General features: G+C 51.0%; 1 protein-coding gene across 1 annotated transcript; it reads right to left on the bottom strand.

Moving 5' to 3' along the window:
* Nucleotides 1–561: 561 nt before the first annotated feature.
* Nucleotides 562–12,035, bottom strand: PLA2G12B (phospholipase A2 group XIIB). The gene is made up of 4 exons (XM_066324288.1): nucleotides 11,789–12,035; nucleotides 6,672–6,748; nucleotides 5,363–5,528; nucleotides 562–3,502 (listed from the first exon to the last, which is right to left on the bottom strand). The coding sequence occupies exons 1-4, from the start codon at nucleotides 12,021–12,023 to the stop codon at nucleotides 3,384–3,386; spliced, it is 597 nt and encodes a 198-aa protein (XP_066180385.1). The 5' UTR covers nucleotides 12,024–12,035; the 3' UTR covers nucleotides 562–3,383.
* Nucleotides 12,036–15,841: the final 3,806 nt, after the last annotated feature.

Genomic DNA, 15,841 nt, shown 5'->3' with positions numbered 1-15,841 from the left:
TCGGTAATGTGGGCACTTTTCAGGACAGGGCTGTCCCCAGTGAGCCTGGTGACAGGAGACACAGCAGTGTTGTCTGAGTGGCTGTGGCAGGGGACACAATTACTGGTGATGGTGGTGGCATCATGGTTGTCAGGAATCTTTTTGGGCTGTCAAGCTCCTTCCTAGGAAAAAATAATGGATGTGTTCAGCTCAGGCCCCTCTGGGCTTGACCAAGTTGTGTGTAAAGGGTTAGGGATGTGGGGTGGAGGGAGGAACCACAGCCAGCAGTAAAGGACAAGGTAGGACAGGCAGGGCTGCAGGATGAGGGGAAGGATCTGTCTCCACCAGTGGCAGGGGCACTGCAGTGCATTCCCAGGTTTTCTACGAGAACCTTCTCAGTGTGCAGCTCTGTCCTGTGTGGTTGGATATCTGCTGGAAGCCCCCAGCCTTCATCACCCATGTTCTGCTTTGCTTGGAGCAGCCAAATTGCTGCAAAAGCCAAAATTTGCTGCTGGTTTCAAATGTAAGGGGAATTCATTTGAAAGGGACCATTTAGAAGAAAGTCACAAAATGCCTCAAACATTTCAGCCTATTTCACAGATTTATTCATTCTGGCAAGTGAAATTCCAGTGAGGAATGAACGTTTAATGGCTGAGAGTTTAGTAATTTTTCTAAAGAGGGTCATGGCTGCTTTTTCAAGCTTGGAAATATGTGTGCGTGTTAGAGTAAACAAAAATATTTCTATGATGGTAAGTAGGTATAAATGGAAAGACACTTGTGTGTTGTCTAACCATATGTGAAAGAAAAAGAAAGATAAAAGGCTTCTCCTAGGATTGCTGTTCTGCTGATTCACATCTGCATTAGGACCACGGAGGCAGTTCCACACTGTCACCTCTTTGTTCAGGCAGCCTCTGCTAAATATATTTGTTTTGATAAAACAAGAGCTGGGAAATGAAATTAATTATCTGGTGCCTTCTGGAGAATCAACTCCTCTTGTTTGTTCATATGGAAGGGATGTGGGGGGAGTGATGAAGGGAGAAGTTCCTTTCCTGGATTATTTCAGTTATTGTGCACATTATTTGGTTCTTCCTGACAAATCCATGTGAAGCACCTTTTCCACTCTGCAGCTGAAAACGATCCTGCCAATGCACAAAGTCAAGAGGAAGCCATGGGATGGGCAAAGTGGTGTCTTGGTGTCCAGAGCAGGGTGGAGTTGACGATGACCCAAGGTTCGTGCAGCAACCTGGAAAATCCTGTGATCAGCTACTTCCATGGCTGTACATCACTGGATAGCAGGAGTGGCACAGAGGGGAAGCAATTTTTAGTGTGGATGCAAGTTTTACTGGTGTTCATGTGCTGGTTTGCTCCTACACAAGATTATCTGGTGCTTTGCCAGAGTCACCACAGCCACTTGAAGGTTCAAATATTTCCTCGTAGAGCTGCTGCTGGGGTTTTTCAGATTACCTTAGTGAAAAATTAACTTACTCAGTAACTGGCTTGCTTGCAGCAGTCTCTAGGGTTTTGGGATGAATGGTGGTCTGAAAGCAGGGAGAAATTCTGATTTATGCTAGTGACATCTCCAGCATATCAGTCTGGATGCAGAGATTTTGTTCACAACTCTTTGATTTCTCCAGTGTGTGTCATCACCTGCCAGCAGTTGCTTGGCTTTAATCTGATATCACTTGAACTATAAAATAAATTAAGATATTTGCCATCCAGTCGGCTACTGAACGTAGAGGATACAACAATGTCAATTTCTTTTTAGTCATTTAATCATAAGAGCATGTTCACATTTAAACTGGCCACAGGCACTATTTCACCAACAGAATACAAAGTTTGGGAAGAGTCTGGAACGAGGAATGTTTCCTTCCCATCCCTAGCCAAAAGTATGTGTTTCTTAGCTGGATAATCCAAGGTTGTCTGTCCAGCCTCGTGCTCTGACAGAGCAGTGAATCTTGGCAATGCAGAATTTCCTCTCCAGTGGCATTAGCCCAGCGAGGAAAAGGTGTCACTATATCTGATCAGTGTTGAAGTCCTCTGTGATGGAAAACATCCCAGTACACCCCACACAGTCACTTCCATTTTCCTGGTCTGGGTACCAGCAGGCTCTTGTTGTTCCAGCCCACTTGGGGCCGGCTGAACGTCTCATTGCTGTTCACTGTATGGCAAAGATGACCGGCAGGAACAGGGCTTAAATAATTTACAGCTCCATGCATACATTTTAAACCCATTCAAACTGGAAGAAAAACAACCAAGACAGTCTCTTTCCACTCTTGTTAAATCACCGTTTTGCAGTCTTAACTTGTCTGTGGCAGATGGAAGAACATAACCATAAATATGTTTGCAGGAGCCGCTGAAATATTTACGTGGCATGGCACGTGCACCCCCAATAGCAACCTCCTTCCAACAAGAAACCCAGCTGAAAGCTGTCTGCCAATGTTCTATGGAGGCAAAATGCCATGCACCACTTTAAATTCTGGTTTTGTGTGCAACAAAAGCTCCCCATAACAGATGGGAGTATTTACCACGTTTTAGACTGAATGATGTCTGAGGCTGCTGATAGCAGCCCCACAGAGGAAGCGTGTAAGTCCTGTCACCTGACAGATAAGCCTTCAAAATTTGGGATATCTCATCCCAAGGCCACTGTGAGCCTCCCGTTTTCCTCATGCAAGAGATGGAGGTGGATACCCAGCCATTTTGTGTAAAAAGGGATCCTAAGGGCAAAGCTTTGTTAAATGCTATAGGAGAAAAGTAATTAAATAGATGTGGATGACACTGGCAAAGAAAAGTGGCTTCCTCTCCTGAGACTGGGGGAGAGGGCTGTGATTTCACATCTGATAAATGGTGGGCTTTGGTACTGAATATCAGTTGTGTACCACAAACAGCTCAAGCCCTTCTCCTTAACTCATGCTTAAGAAATCTCCAGATGTCTTAAATCAGTTTAGGGTCCACCAAGTATTTAAATATGCAGGGTTGGCAGGGTGTGTAATGACGGGATGGAAAGTGTCAGGGATGGGTGTGAGCAACGTACTGAAAGCAAATTACCCCTCTTCATTCTGTCACTAGTGGTGCAAAAATGTAAATAACGTATCCATGGACTGGGAATTTCACAGGGCTTGCAGAAACCTCATGCCTTGCACTGCGAATTAGAGAGTTACAGGCTGGGGGGAGGTAACAGCGTGTATTTAAGGTAAGTCCCGTGTTTATAACCAGCACTGCATCCTGCTTGCCTCCAGCTCAGTCCGTGGAGAGATCTGGCACGGGCTCCTGCCGGCTCTGGGCTTGGCAAGGGGCACTGGGGCTGCCCTGTGTGGTGGGCTGGCTGCTGTGCCCAGGGGCTGTGTGCCCTGGCCCGGGTGCCAGCCGTGATGACAGCAGTCACTGTGCTGGAGGGCTGCTCTTCCTCACAGTTCATCCCGCTCCTCCTCGCTGCAGATGCAGGCGCTCCTCTGGCTGTTCATGAAGGGCCGGCAGCCCAGCGTCCAGACAGCGTTGAACACCGTGTCTGCCATGGATTCACAGGCTGTGGACAAGGACAGGATGGGCAGGTGAGGACAGGTAATCCAGAGTGCCCCAGCCCGAGCCCTGCACTGAGCTCCGTGGGGTTTGCAATTAGAAGCGTGGGTTGGCGTCTTTTCTCGCTGAGAACTGCATTTTTAAAAATCCTGAGGTTCCCTCCTTTTTTCTCCCCCAGGGTAGCAACTGATTTCTCTCCCTCCTAAACCCCTCCTTTCTTGCCTCTTCCAGGCCTTACTGACTGATGGATCATCTGGGGCTCTGCAAACAGCACTGCTTACCAAACAGATTTCCCAGGAGGCCTCCACATTACTCCTTCTCCTCTCAGTTTTGCCTATAGCCACTATTAACCAACCTTTCAGGGCTTTTTTTGGAAGTTAACAATGCCACCTGCCAGCCAGCATGAAAAATCCTACAGCAGCTGGAGCAGCTGACTGCCTGACTACTAGCCCCTCCTCATCCCAACACCCTGAAAGTGCTTGTCACTAAATAAATAGGTTAATGTTAGGTCTTCAGGGGTTATTTACTGGCACTAACACTGATTGCTGTATGCATAATGAAGTTGGGAAAGCCTTGCCTTTGGGACTGTTTTCTCCTATCTCAGAGCTCCTGTTCCCCTAGGAGGCTGCTCAGTTGGCAGGCACTGCAGAGGCTGTGGTGAGTCAGTGAGGAAACCAAGCCTTTGGATGCTAGATGAGAGCTGGGATGGCTGTGGAGGAGGACTACTCAGGAACAGGAGCTGCTCAGAGCAGCTCAGGGGGCAGGGTCTATAGAGCCCACGGCGAGGGGAGGATGCCTCAGAGGTTCACTGGTGTTAACCTGTGGCTCCTACAGCAGCCAGGACAGAGATGCTGGAGGAATCTACTCCTGCCTGGCAGAGGTGGCTTGTGTCAGCCCAGGACTGTGGGCTCTGCTCTGCCTGAACTCCCTAGGATCTAGGTTTGCTTTGCTGCTGCAAGCAGAGAGCAAGAAGGAACCATATGAAAAAGTGGCAGGGGAAAATCTGAAGAGATAGGAAGAAGTTGGCTGCATGAGGACGTGTTGATAAGGGTGACCACAAAAGATGGGCTGTGCATAGCCTGTAACACTTCTGTCTCAGTCCATGTCTTTGATTTCTCTTGCAGGCCTGGGCACTCTTTCTATGCATTTATCTGTGACAGGTAGGAAACCATCTGCACTAGTCCTAATGCAGATTTGCCATGTGTCCTAATCAGGCTGCACCTTATGCATATTAAGGATACCTTAGAGCAGGGCATCAGCAGAGGTTACCATAAAAGCTCTCCTCAGACTTGCAGGCTGAGGCTTTTTAAATTAGGCAAAACCAGGGTGGCAGTTGAGCTGCTGGCACATCACTAGAGCTTTATTTGCACTTCTGAGCCATCCAGAGCTGCCTGCAGCATCTCAGCCACCACCCAGCCTGGCGTGTCCCTGGTGCCATCATCATCTCTTATCTGTGACCAGATCCCTGTCCTTGACTCTCTCAGCTTTGCTGGCCCCTGGCCACGTACACCTTTCAGTGTGTGCCTCACTGGCCTGGGAAGGCTTTTTGGTATTCCATGAAGGTGTTTGAGCTGTCTGGCAGTGCATCCAAGTTTTGAAGGAATTGTTTCCAGGGTTGTTTGTGGGTTTTTTTCACACACTGTAATGTTTTCTAGGTGCAAATAACTGTAGGTTTCCAGCCTCGGGACAGAAGTGTGTGGCAGAGGGGGCAGATCTCTGTGTTCTCACCCACCTGTGACAAGTGCGGGACAGAGATGCTGCTCCCTACTGCAGAGTTTTGGGGTTTTTTTTTGCAAGGAAGGGGTTCCCTGCCCAGACCCTTCCTTCCATGGCACCCTGCAGAGGGAAGGTGAGGTGGGAAGCCTACCTTGCACCTTGGAGACGAAGCCCAGGCTGCGCTTGAGGTCAGAGCAGATGGAGTGGAGACACCAGCGGAACTTGGCGTCACAGCGGTATTTGTTGGCCCCACAGGTGTCATAACAAATGTCCAGCTGGTTACAGCACTTGGTCATGGCAGGGATGCCCAAGTCTAGCTGGGGAAAGAGAGAAGTGTCCCTTGGCTGTGTCCTGGCCTCAGGCTCACACAGCTGTAATGGGTGAGATGCTGCAGAGCCCAGCTGGCTCCTTTTCCAGAAGCTATTCCTGATTGCTGGGGGACCAGAGGGAGTGGGTGCTGCTCCCTCACCATCTAAAGGACGAGAGAGGAGCACTGTGTGTCAGTGGTGCAGGTTCAGTGCAGGCTACATCACATTCTCTTCTCGTCTCTGTGGCCCAGGGAATTAACCTCTGGTAAAGAGGTGGGAAACAGCCCCTCCATGGCCATTTTCTAGTTTTCGTTTGTCAAACCTCATCAGAGAGCTCCATGTCCTTGCCAACAGTGGCAAGGGCCCCTTTTCTGTTTCCTCTTTTTTCCCCACAGCCTGACAAGGTCCTGCTTTTTGGTCTAATAAACATGCCATAAGTATTTTAATGCCTTCTTTCTCAGAGATACACTTGAGGCCAAGGACAAACACAGCATGGTCAGGGGAGTTCTGCTCCCTGTAAGCTTAGCTAATAACCCTGGAGATGATGGGGCAGAAGACCTGTCTCCTGGAGAGACTGGACTTGTTAGCTTGTTATAAGTTATTCCTCTTTTCTCCCTTCCTCATGTAAAATTGAGGAGATAAATTGTTCCTTCATTGGACTCGTGATTCCCTGGGTACAGAGGAGGCACCACAGAAATGCCCACCAGGTTTGCAGTGAAATAGAGTTTCAGGAATTAAACCTAACGTGAAAAATGGGGTGCAAAGAGAGGGGTTGTCAGAGTAGGAATCTGCCTAATTGCTGCAGACTCCATGGGCAGCAATAATGCATGAGCTAAATAGGAATCCCTGTTCTGGGAGCCTCCTCAGAAAGCTTTCCCTGGTGATTCCAATATGATTTCATTCATTGCCTTTAAGATAACCAGTGGGTGCAGTATTAAAGCCTGTGGGTTCAATTCAGTGCTTCGCAGAGGCAAAAAGTGTGGGAAGAGGTGAAGGGGGGGTGTGGAAGATGCACTCTGGTATTGCTGTGTGCACATAGGTTATTGTCACTGAGTGCCCAGCACAGCCCAGTATTTTCCTTTTCCTTGCCCAGTATTATGAGCTGCATCCTTTGGGAATGGTGGGTGGGACAGTACATACACTTTCAGGTACCTTGAGCCCCAGGAAATGGGAGCTACAGCCATTGGGTTCTTGGGGTTTGTAGTGAGGCCGTGGCATGGGAGCCTTCCCTGGGGAAGAAAAGACAAGAGAAATGTTAGGAAAGCTGATCTCCCCATGGCTAGTCCAAAAAAGCAAGGAGTGACAGGCAGCTCCCCTTTGGTCTGCATACCCAAACACTGCTGGTTACACTGCTAGCTTAGCAAGGGGCTTTCTTTCTATCCTCAGTTCATTCTTGGACTGTTGGTGTGCTGTGGGTCTCCCTCAAACTGTGCCAGACCTCGCTGCTCTGAGCAGGTCTTCTTGGTGTATTTTCTGCCCATGGTGATGCACTGCCACGTTTTGCAAATCATTTTTATTCCTTTAATCTCTGCACCTTCCTCAGTCTGCTTTTTAATATGCGCAAAGGAGCAAGAACTCTCTCTGTGAATAATTATTTACTCAATGTAGGAAGAGTCCAGTGAGCAGCCAATTCTAGCAGTACCTTCAGCATAATTTTAATCTGATTTTTGTGGGGGAGCCTGTTCAGTGCCTGACCACCCTCTGGGGGAAGAACTTTTTCCTGATATCCAGCCTAACCCTGCCCTGACCCAGCTTCAGCCATTCCCTGGGTCCTGTCCCTGCTCTGGGAAAACATAAACTGTGTGGATGTTCCAACAAAAACATGTGTGAGCTGAGCCTTCTGAAGCCCATCACAGCAAGGGTTAAATTTCTACTTCCCTGAGCATGGCTAAAGAATTTATATAGACATAAAATGGATCTAATTCAGCCCTTCAAGGCAGGGTTGGGTTCTTTTAAATTCCATTTCCACTTCTTGCTTCTTGTCAGCACTGGGAATTATTTAAGACGCTTTTCCCATTTTTCTGTTGAGGTACCTAAAATGCCAGTGGTTAATTCAACCATAAATCTGCTGTGCCCTTGGAAAGGCCTTACAGCCAAAAGCCTCAGAGAGACTTATGTAGGAGTGTTCCCAGCACCTCTCAATTAAAATTTGCCCGAGCTGTATTGCTTAAATAATGGATTTGCTACAAATGAATAATGAACTGAAATCCTGTCCATCTGTGGGATGCCAACAGGCAATTTTCCCCTTCCAAAATAGCCTTGTTGGTTTTTTGGAAGGGGGTGAGAACTGGGACTCAGAATTCAAATGTTCCTGAACTGATGCAAGAGGCAGAGGAAAGTTCAAAATCCACTGTGGGCTTTGCAGAATGGAGTCAAATTTGAGTGACTTGCTTGTAATATTGATTGTAAATTTTGTTCCTGCAGCACAGTTAATGGGATAAGATGGCAAGTCTGAGTAGGAGTGAGACTTTTTTGGGATGTGTAGGTTGTAGAATCATAGAATGGCTTGGGTTGGACAGAACCTTTAAGATCATCCAGTTCTACCTCCATTATCCAAGTCCCAGCCAAAGATAGCTGTGTTTCCAGATCTTCAGTTAAGCCAAAGTCAAAGCTATTATGATGTTTTAGAAAGCCATACTGGGGAAAAAAAAAAAAAAAAAAAAAAAAAAAAAAAAAAAGACCTTCACATAAGGATTGTGCTGGTCCACAAAACATCAGACTGCCTTCAGGATAAGTTCTTGTTGGAAACCTGTCTCCTCCCCTCTGCACAACAGAGCTTTAAAACTTGTAAAGAGCCCCTTTGTACTCTTTCTCAGCTAGGTCAAGTCCAAAACACCACAATTAACCTCTCTCCCACATCTTGTTTTCTAGCTAACAGGAAAACAAAAGCAAAATAGGAATATCAGACGTTCCTCCTCTGTATGGGCATTGACTCAGTGCTCCTGTTATCATTTATTGCTTGCCCATCCTTACAGATAAGAAGATAGATTTCAGGCCACTGCCTTGTTGGCACAGCCCTAGAACTGAAGCTGAGTTCCCCTGATGTATTTTAATACCCCCAGGGCGTGGTAGCTGTTCCAAGAGGCTGGAAAGCAGCCAGCTGGCTGAACAGCTGCTGGCCATGCAGGAGGTCTCGGGCACTGCAGTGCTGGGACACTGGCAGGAGTGTGTTTTTGAGTGAATGCATGGTCTCAGGGCTCCTTGCAGTTTTGGGTGGTCCATTGTTGTTTGTGTGCCCCAGGCAGGCTCTGAGCTGAGGTGCCTGCACATGCCCAGCCTTTTATGCCCTGTTGGAGGCTCTTTTCCCACAGCCTGGAAGTGCCCCCTCGTCTTCAGCCCTTCAGGACCAAATGCTGAGCAAAGCAGTGAAGTCTTGCCTGGCCAGGAGCAAATTACAAGGGCTTCTTCACTCCCAGCTCAGGCTGTTTGTTTCCCCTGAGATGCCCAGTGAGACTTTGTAAGCAGGAGGATATTTATCAGTAAATGCTAGTGTAACCCTAATGTCCTGATTTAAGGGAGTAATCCATCAAGTTGGATGTTTTCAGACCTCAGTAGCTGCTGAAAAATCAGGAGAGTCCTGCAGCAGCTGGAACAGCCAAGTGCCACGTGCTTAGCTGAAGATGGATGTGGCAATCACAGGTGGGTCCTGACCTTTACCGTGGCAAAATAAGCTATTATTGGTATCTCTTGGCTGAAATGAAAGTAAGCAGAAGGAGCAGTTTTTTCCTTTGTGCCTGGGAAAAAAAGCAATCAGGCCCTGATTCAGCACAAAGATAGTTTGTGTTCATCCTTCTGAGCAAGGACTGGATCTCTCACTGGTTTGGGGCCATCCCAGCATCCTCTCCCCTCGCAGTTTGCAGTAGCTGTGCCAGAGATTAGCAAGGACAAATGGTCCTGCAAGGGTCCAGCAAAGACCCTTGGAGCCACGTGGGCAGCATGTCAGGAGTTTCCTCCTTCAGGCAGTGATTAAAGAGCTGTTCAGCAGAGGATGAGAACTGGACTAACAATGTGCTGGTTTTCCTTTTGAGGTAAAACACTGTTCCAGTGAGATGCAGGGTGCTCCTGGGGTGTGAGCAGAGATTTGTGCTGCTCTCTGGAGATGTCACAAGGACAGGCAGGGAGAGCCCTCTGGATGTGTCCAAAAGCAGTAACTTCTGCACGATTTGGTGAGTCCTGAGGCTCCTTGAAACCAGCTTTGAATATCAGCATTACCTCAGGCACACTGCAGTCACAGCCACGTTTTTCCCACTGCCAGAGGTTTCAGTCTCTACATTAAGGAGGGAATGTCCCTTTCTGCTCTGACTTTGGGGCATAGTATGGACCTTTAGGAGGCTGTCACACACATGGTCTGGGGCTGCCACACGGTTTGAGCGTGGCACAGGCTGCCTGATGGGCTCATCCTGTGTGCTGGGGGGTCAGGGAGGCCACCTCCTCCAGGCACTGGGGACACACATGGCCCTCTTGAATTGCTGCAGAGAAGCCTGAGGGACCCCCAGGCTGAGGGACCAGGGCCACTGTGGGGCTGTGATCATGGGCTGAGGTGTCTGGCTCCCTGCATCCCATGGGGCTGAGGTTCCTGGCTTGTAGCTCCGTTTGTGTCCTCAGTGTGGGGCCTGGGGAGCAGAGCTGGCAGGAGAGGGAGGACACATATACACTTTAGATGGCCATCAGGAAAAGGTTTTTCACCCAGAGGGTGGTTGAGCACTGGAAGCATTTCCAGGCTTATCAGAGCAGTAGTCCCATGGCTGCCAGAGCTCCAGGATTGTTTAGACATTTTCAGGCACAGGGTGTGACTCTTGGATTGTCCTGCACAGGGCCAGGAGTCAGACTCAATGATCCTGATGGGTCTCTTCCAACTCAGCCTGTTCTATGATTCTGTGCCATTATTTATGAAACAGAACAAAAAACTCAGCAACTTTCAGACTGATTTTAACCTCCTTATAACCCCTCTGCCCCTGGCAGGGAGCTGAGGTCCCAGCCCTGCAGATCTCTCTGTCCCAGTGCCCTGGCTGCTGGCCTGGGAAGAGCAGGAGGTACATGGCATCCATACAGACTGAGACAGTGTCAGTGGGGTCTCCCCAGAGCATCGAGTCTGTCTGTGAAAAACAGTGGGGAGGATGAGGGGGATTTGGGGAGGAGAGGGGTTGTAATCCTTCTGTGCTCACAAGCATCTTTCCCAGGTGGTCACTAGGGGTGTGGGGTGAAGCTGTGGGGGAAGGGGCTGGCAGGCAATTGTGGATGGGCAGGCTGAGCTGACAGGACAAGATCTTGCTGTGAGACAGTTGTAGGAGGCTGAGAAGAGGCTACAGTCTGTGGGGAAAACTCCTGGCTGCTTCCTGAGCAGGTTGTTTCCACAGGTACCCTGGTGATGGCCAGTGCTGCCTGTGCCCCTTTCATCCTGTCCCCAGCACAAACCAAACTGTTCCTTTGTGGTAAATCACCCTGAAGTCCAAAGCAAGCAGGAGCACTAAAGGTTCCTCCCGGTGACGTGTGGTTTGCCCCCGTTATCTGTGCTCCTGCAGCCCGCGGCATTGGCCAGCTCACAACTGCTGAATGAGGACACTCCCAACGCTGCTGAGCTTAGGGCCGCTGGCTCAGCCTCCCCTCCTGTGCCCTGCCAGGCTGCGGGCAGCTGTGTGCCCTTCCCGGGCAGCCTGTGCTGCTGTCCCTGTGCACACAGCACGGTGCTGGAGCTAACACCCAGTAACGGGACGGGGCGACCCAGGGGCCTTCCACCAGTGTTTTGTTTCATCGTCAGTCTCAGTGAAGGTAGAGGCATAAAAGATGGTAAAACTCACGTCGTAACAACAGACGGCAAAATTCTCTCTGTTACAAGGCCATTTCAAAGTTCTTTAGCCAATAGACTAATGCTAAAAGCTTACAAGCATCTACTTATGCCAATCACTAAACACTACACGATACACCTTACAGCATACAGCACTTGCTTGGTTTCTATTTTTTGCATCTCAGAAACTTTCTATGCTCCAAATATTTCAAGGCCTAAAATTCCACTCTGTTTCAAACCTCTATCTATGTCAGCTTATGGCAACGCTGTGAAAATTCTCTGCTTTTTCAGTCCCCACAGTCCCGCGATGCCTTCGACACCGGGCTGTTCTGGAGGAAGGTGGGGCTCAGTGTCCCTGTGCTGGAGCTGGCAGAGAAGTTGTGACTCTGCCGAGCACAGCTCGGGGGCAGCTCCTGGACGGGAGGGAAAGAGGGTAAAGGGCGAGGAGAGAAGAGAAGAGCCAGCAGCAGTGAGGGTCACTTACCATACCGGCATCGGTACTGACAGACTCCGTTCTTTCCCCCAAGCAGCTCCAAGAAGGAGTCGAAGTAGCTGTTCACCGTTTCAAAGCCATCCCGGATGGTCTCGATGCCCCAGTCGGAGTAGGATGACTCTGCCTGGGCGTGCTGGTGGCCGGTGCCGTCGGGCGCCGTGTCCTCGCTGCAGTGGCCCAAGCGCAGGGCCAGGCACAGGAGCGCTGCCCGCAGCAGCAGCCGCATGCTGCAGCCCGGAGCCGGAGCCGCGGGCAGGAGCCGCTGTGTGCGGGAGGCACGGGCACCTCTGCCTGGACTTTAAACGCTGCCCACGGAGCCGGCGGGAGGTCACCGCAGCCGGGGTGCAAAGTTCAGCGCCGAGATACGCAGCCAGTTCAGCTCCCAGAGCGGGGAGTTTGCACAATCCCGCTAGGATGGGCTGAGACCTCGTGGCACCAGGGCTGCGGCTCCCCGGGAAGGACCTCATGGGCCACCTCACTCTCTCCCGGCCTGCTGGGAGATGAAGAGTATCTCGCTGTCCAAAAATTCTGCTGCTCGGGCAGGCTGAGGAGCACCCCTTGCCTTTTCCCTGGGCCTCCTGGGCACACGAAGGGGTGGGATGAGACCTTCAGGCAGCCTAGCTGCTGCCTCTATTGCTCCTAGCAAATCCCATGGACCTACGGAGGCTCGGAGGGGTTGATCCAGCGGCTTGGAGTAGTTTGGGGTTGCAAACACTGCGTTCAGGGCAATTACTTAGCATCACGAGTTCCTTGGCATCACCAATTCCTTGGCATCACCTCCAGTTGCAGGATCAGTGTGGTAGGTGAGTATTTGCCTCTGATGTGTACTGAAGGCTGATGTTATAGGGCTGGTTGTTACAGCTCCTTTGTAATGTAAATTAAACATATAGCACAGGTGACCCAGGAGGAAAGGCTGGCACTGAAACCTGAGCCAGGGAGTGGGTTGTGGGGCAGCTGCAGGTCCTGGCTCTGGAGTGGGACAGGCCTGCCAGGACCCAAGGGGCTGCTCAGCTGGTGGAGGGTTCGAAGTTGCTCATTAAAAAGAGAGTAACCAAATAAACACAGACAGCAAAAGACAAAGCAAACCACTCACAAAGAATAGAGGAGGAAACCGGTGTGGGAGGATTCTGGCTGCTCTTAGAAAGATTTTCAGATGTGCCCCAGCACAGCACTGCCTCTCAGCAAGAGCTGGGCTGCGGGCATTTCAAATCTGTGCCAAACACAAATGCAAATTCCGGCATTTTATTGTTTTGCAGGAGACTCAACCCTGCTGGGTTGCTGCTTCTGAAGGGCCAGAGCTCTGTGGCACTGCCTGTGTCTCTGCACATTCCCTGGGTGATGAGCTCCAGACACAGGATGAGGAGGAACCACAGGCAAGTCGTGATTTCTTAGGTGGGGATGGGGAGAAGTGAGGATGGGAGCAAATGAGCTGGTTAGTCCCTCTCCTGTGAAATGGTGTGGAGCCAGAGGCAGCTGCTGCCTGCTTGTTCCATCTGTTCTGAGTCCTGTAGCTGCCAGGGCTGAGTTATGGGTGAGGGGGACATTTAGAAGGTTCTAGGGGAGTCTCAAATCAGCTTTGCCTTCGGGGAGATAAACCCAGATGCAGAGAGCACTGGGAAAGCGAGGTTGCCAGCTTGAGAATCAGCAAATCCCTGCCTCGACTAAGTCTTTTGTGACATCTGTGTCACCCCTGGCACACGGCAAAGAGGGTGCTGGGGAAGTGAGGACTCCCTGCAGGAGCACTGGAGAGCTGCTGTTCATGCTGAGGACTGCTCTGTCAGTCGTGGGTGGAAATGGTCCCTGGAATTTGTTGTCAGGAAGCTCCAGTGCAAATTGGATTCAAGAGTCCCATGCTGTGTCTTGCAGTGAGTGGAGCCTTTGGTTTCTCTGTTGGTTAAATCCCTGCCCTGAGTGACACTCCAGTTTGCAGTCCCACTGCCTTGGCCAACAGCCTGGCAGAAATTAATATAAAAAAGAGCAAACCAGCTATTTGGGAATAGCTTGGAAATGTGTAAGAGCCTCTGGGTGTCTGTACATGGTGTCTTTGCTTTTATGTAGAGCCTTTTAGGGTTGTTCTGGAGGCGATTCCAGAACACAGCTTTCTTTGTCATCCCTTGGTCCCTGGTGACTGATCCATGTGCTGCTGAAGGCAAAGAGAGAGGGAAAAGTGCTGGCAGGACTGCAGAGGAGGCAAACCACAGGGAATGTGGCATGAGCAGGACATGCAGCCTGGAGTGAGTGGCTCTGGAGCCCAGGCTGGTCACAAAATCAATTGGGATTAGGAAAGCTGAACAGGGCAGGGACAGAGCAGCTGGCAGAGAGCAGAGCCTGGGTAAAGAGGAGTCAAACTTTCCTGTTAGTTTGTCACTTCACAAAGCAAAGGTTTGTGAATAAAAAGTAGTTTCACTGCTTTTCTAAAACGTGGCAGCCCCTTTGCCCTGCCCCAGGGATGAGCCGCTCTCCTTCCTTCCTTCCTTCTGCTTCCTTTCGCTCCCCGAGCCAGTCTCTTCAGAGCTTTTCAGTCCAGCTTCAAATAGCTTGGTTGCACCCAGACTTCAAGATCTGAAGACCAGGAAGAATGTAGGATTGGGTAAAAGTAACCTCCAGATTTCCCTCGGGGAGTGGCTCAGCAGCTGCAGCAGAGGAACTTCCCGACTGTGGATGTGCACAGTGGGACCCTGCAGGTTCTGTGGCCTCACTTTGACCCACTGCAGCTACAAAACCCCCTTCCCTGGGCCAGCTTTTCTCTCTCTGAAGAGTGCACTCTGAAGGAGTGCAAATGCTTTTTGCCACGGTGGTGAACCTTGACAACTGGTTTCTGAACCTGGTGCTGACCTCGGGATAGGCAGCTCCTGACTGCGTGCATTCATTTCTGCCTCCGTAATGCTTAAATATAGAGCAGCCCCGGGCCGTGGTGAGTCACACATTCCCAGGGACACTGTCAGGCTGCTGGCAGCCTTCCTGCATGGGGAGGGAGAGGTGACTACACCCGCCCTGTCCTGAGCTGTCCTGTCCTGCCGCCGGGCGCTCCGGTGTTCCCCACGCCTGTGGGCACGAGCCCCATCCCAGATGGGGCTGGAAATGAGGAGGAACCACAGACAAGTAAAACTCAGCCAGTTCCACTCCCTGCCTCTTGGCTCCGTATCAGGGGCCAAGCTCCAGCTGCTGTGGTGCATTCCTCCTTGGGAGCACAGTCCGTAGGTCGTGGCTGTGCCACGATCCTTCCCGTGGCACTCTGCTGGGGAGGACGTGGAACTGACGGACTGAGCCCCTTTTCCATGGGCTGTGGCTGCCTCAGGGAGTTGCTGGTCGGTGTTTAGCAGGGGGAAGGGGCAGCTGCTGCTTCGGGTTAGTGGGTGGTCGTGGCTGCTCCAAACCCCGTCGGGGGAGCCGGATGAGTCACTGATTACGGGCAGGAGGAGAACTGCGGGGCGATGGTGAAATACCGAGTCCCTCCGAGCCAGGGCAGAGTCCGGCGGCCGGGGGAGGCTGGGCCGGGGTGGTTAAAGACCCCCTCCCTAATGGGGTCCCAGCTCACGTGTGTGGGCAGTCCCTGTGCAGCCTTGTCCTTTCCCCAGCTGCAGGAGAGAGCTCTGCCCCTGGGCTCAGGTGAGAGCCCACCTGCCGAGCTGCCCCAGCCCTTGGTCCAGCGCGGGAAGGAGCTGGAGCCGCTGGAGACAGGCCAGAGGAGGCTCCAGGATGAGCAGAGGGATGGAGCAGCCCTGCTGGAAGAGCTGGGGATGTTCAGCCTAGAAAATAAAAAACTGTGAAGTTTCAGAGCCCTTCCAGTGCCTAAAGGGGCTCCAGGTGAGCTGGAGAGGGACTTTGGGCAATTGTCTGGAGTGACAGGAGAAGGGAGAAGGGCACCAAACTGACAGAGGGCAGGGATAGATGGGATATTGGGAAGAAAGTCTGTATTGTGAAGGTGGGCAGGCCCTGGCACAGGGTTCCCAGAGCAGCTGTGGCTGCCCCTGGATCCTTGGAAGTGTCCAAGGCCAGGCTGGACAAGGCCTGGGATTGTGGAATGTGCCCCTGCCCATGGCA

This window comes from Sylvia atricapilla, chromosome 8, assembly GCF_009819655.1.
Source record: "Sylvia atricapilla isolate bSylAtr1 chromosome 8, bSylAtr1.pri, whole genome shotgun sequence".
Lineage (NCBI taxonomy): Eukaryota > Metazoa > Chordata > Aves > Passeriformes > Sylviidae > Sylvia > Sylvia atricapilla.
The sequence above is the reverse complement of the archived record's forward strand: the minus strand, read 5'-3'. Positions and strand labels throughout refer to the sequence as shown.

Bases quoted from the DNA above. Each gene is read 5' to 3' on its own strand.
- PLA2G12B (XM_066324288.1), bottom strand. From the start codon at position 12,023: ATGCGGCTGCTGCTGCGGGCAGCGCTCCTGTGCCTGGCCCTGCGCTTG. The intron at 6,749-11,788 runs GTAAGTGACCCT...TTTCTTCCCCAG, and splicing joins TCAGTACCGATGCCGGTATG to GGAAGGCTCCCATGCCACGG. The intron at 5,529-6,671 runs GTACCTGAAAGT...CTCTTTCCCCAG, and splicing joins CCCATTTCCTGGGGCTCAAG to CTAGACTTGGGCATCCCTGC.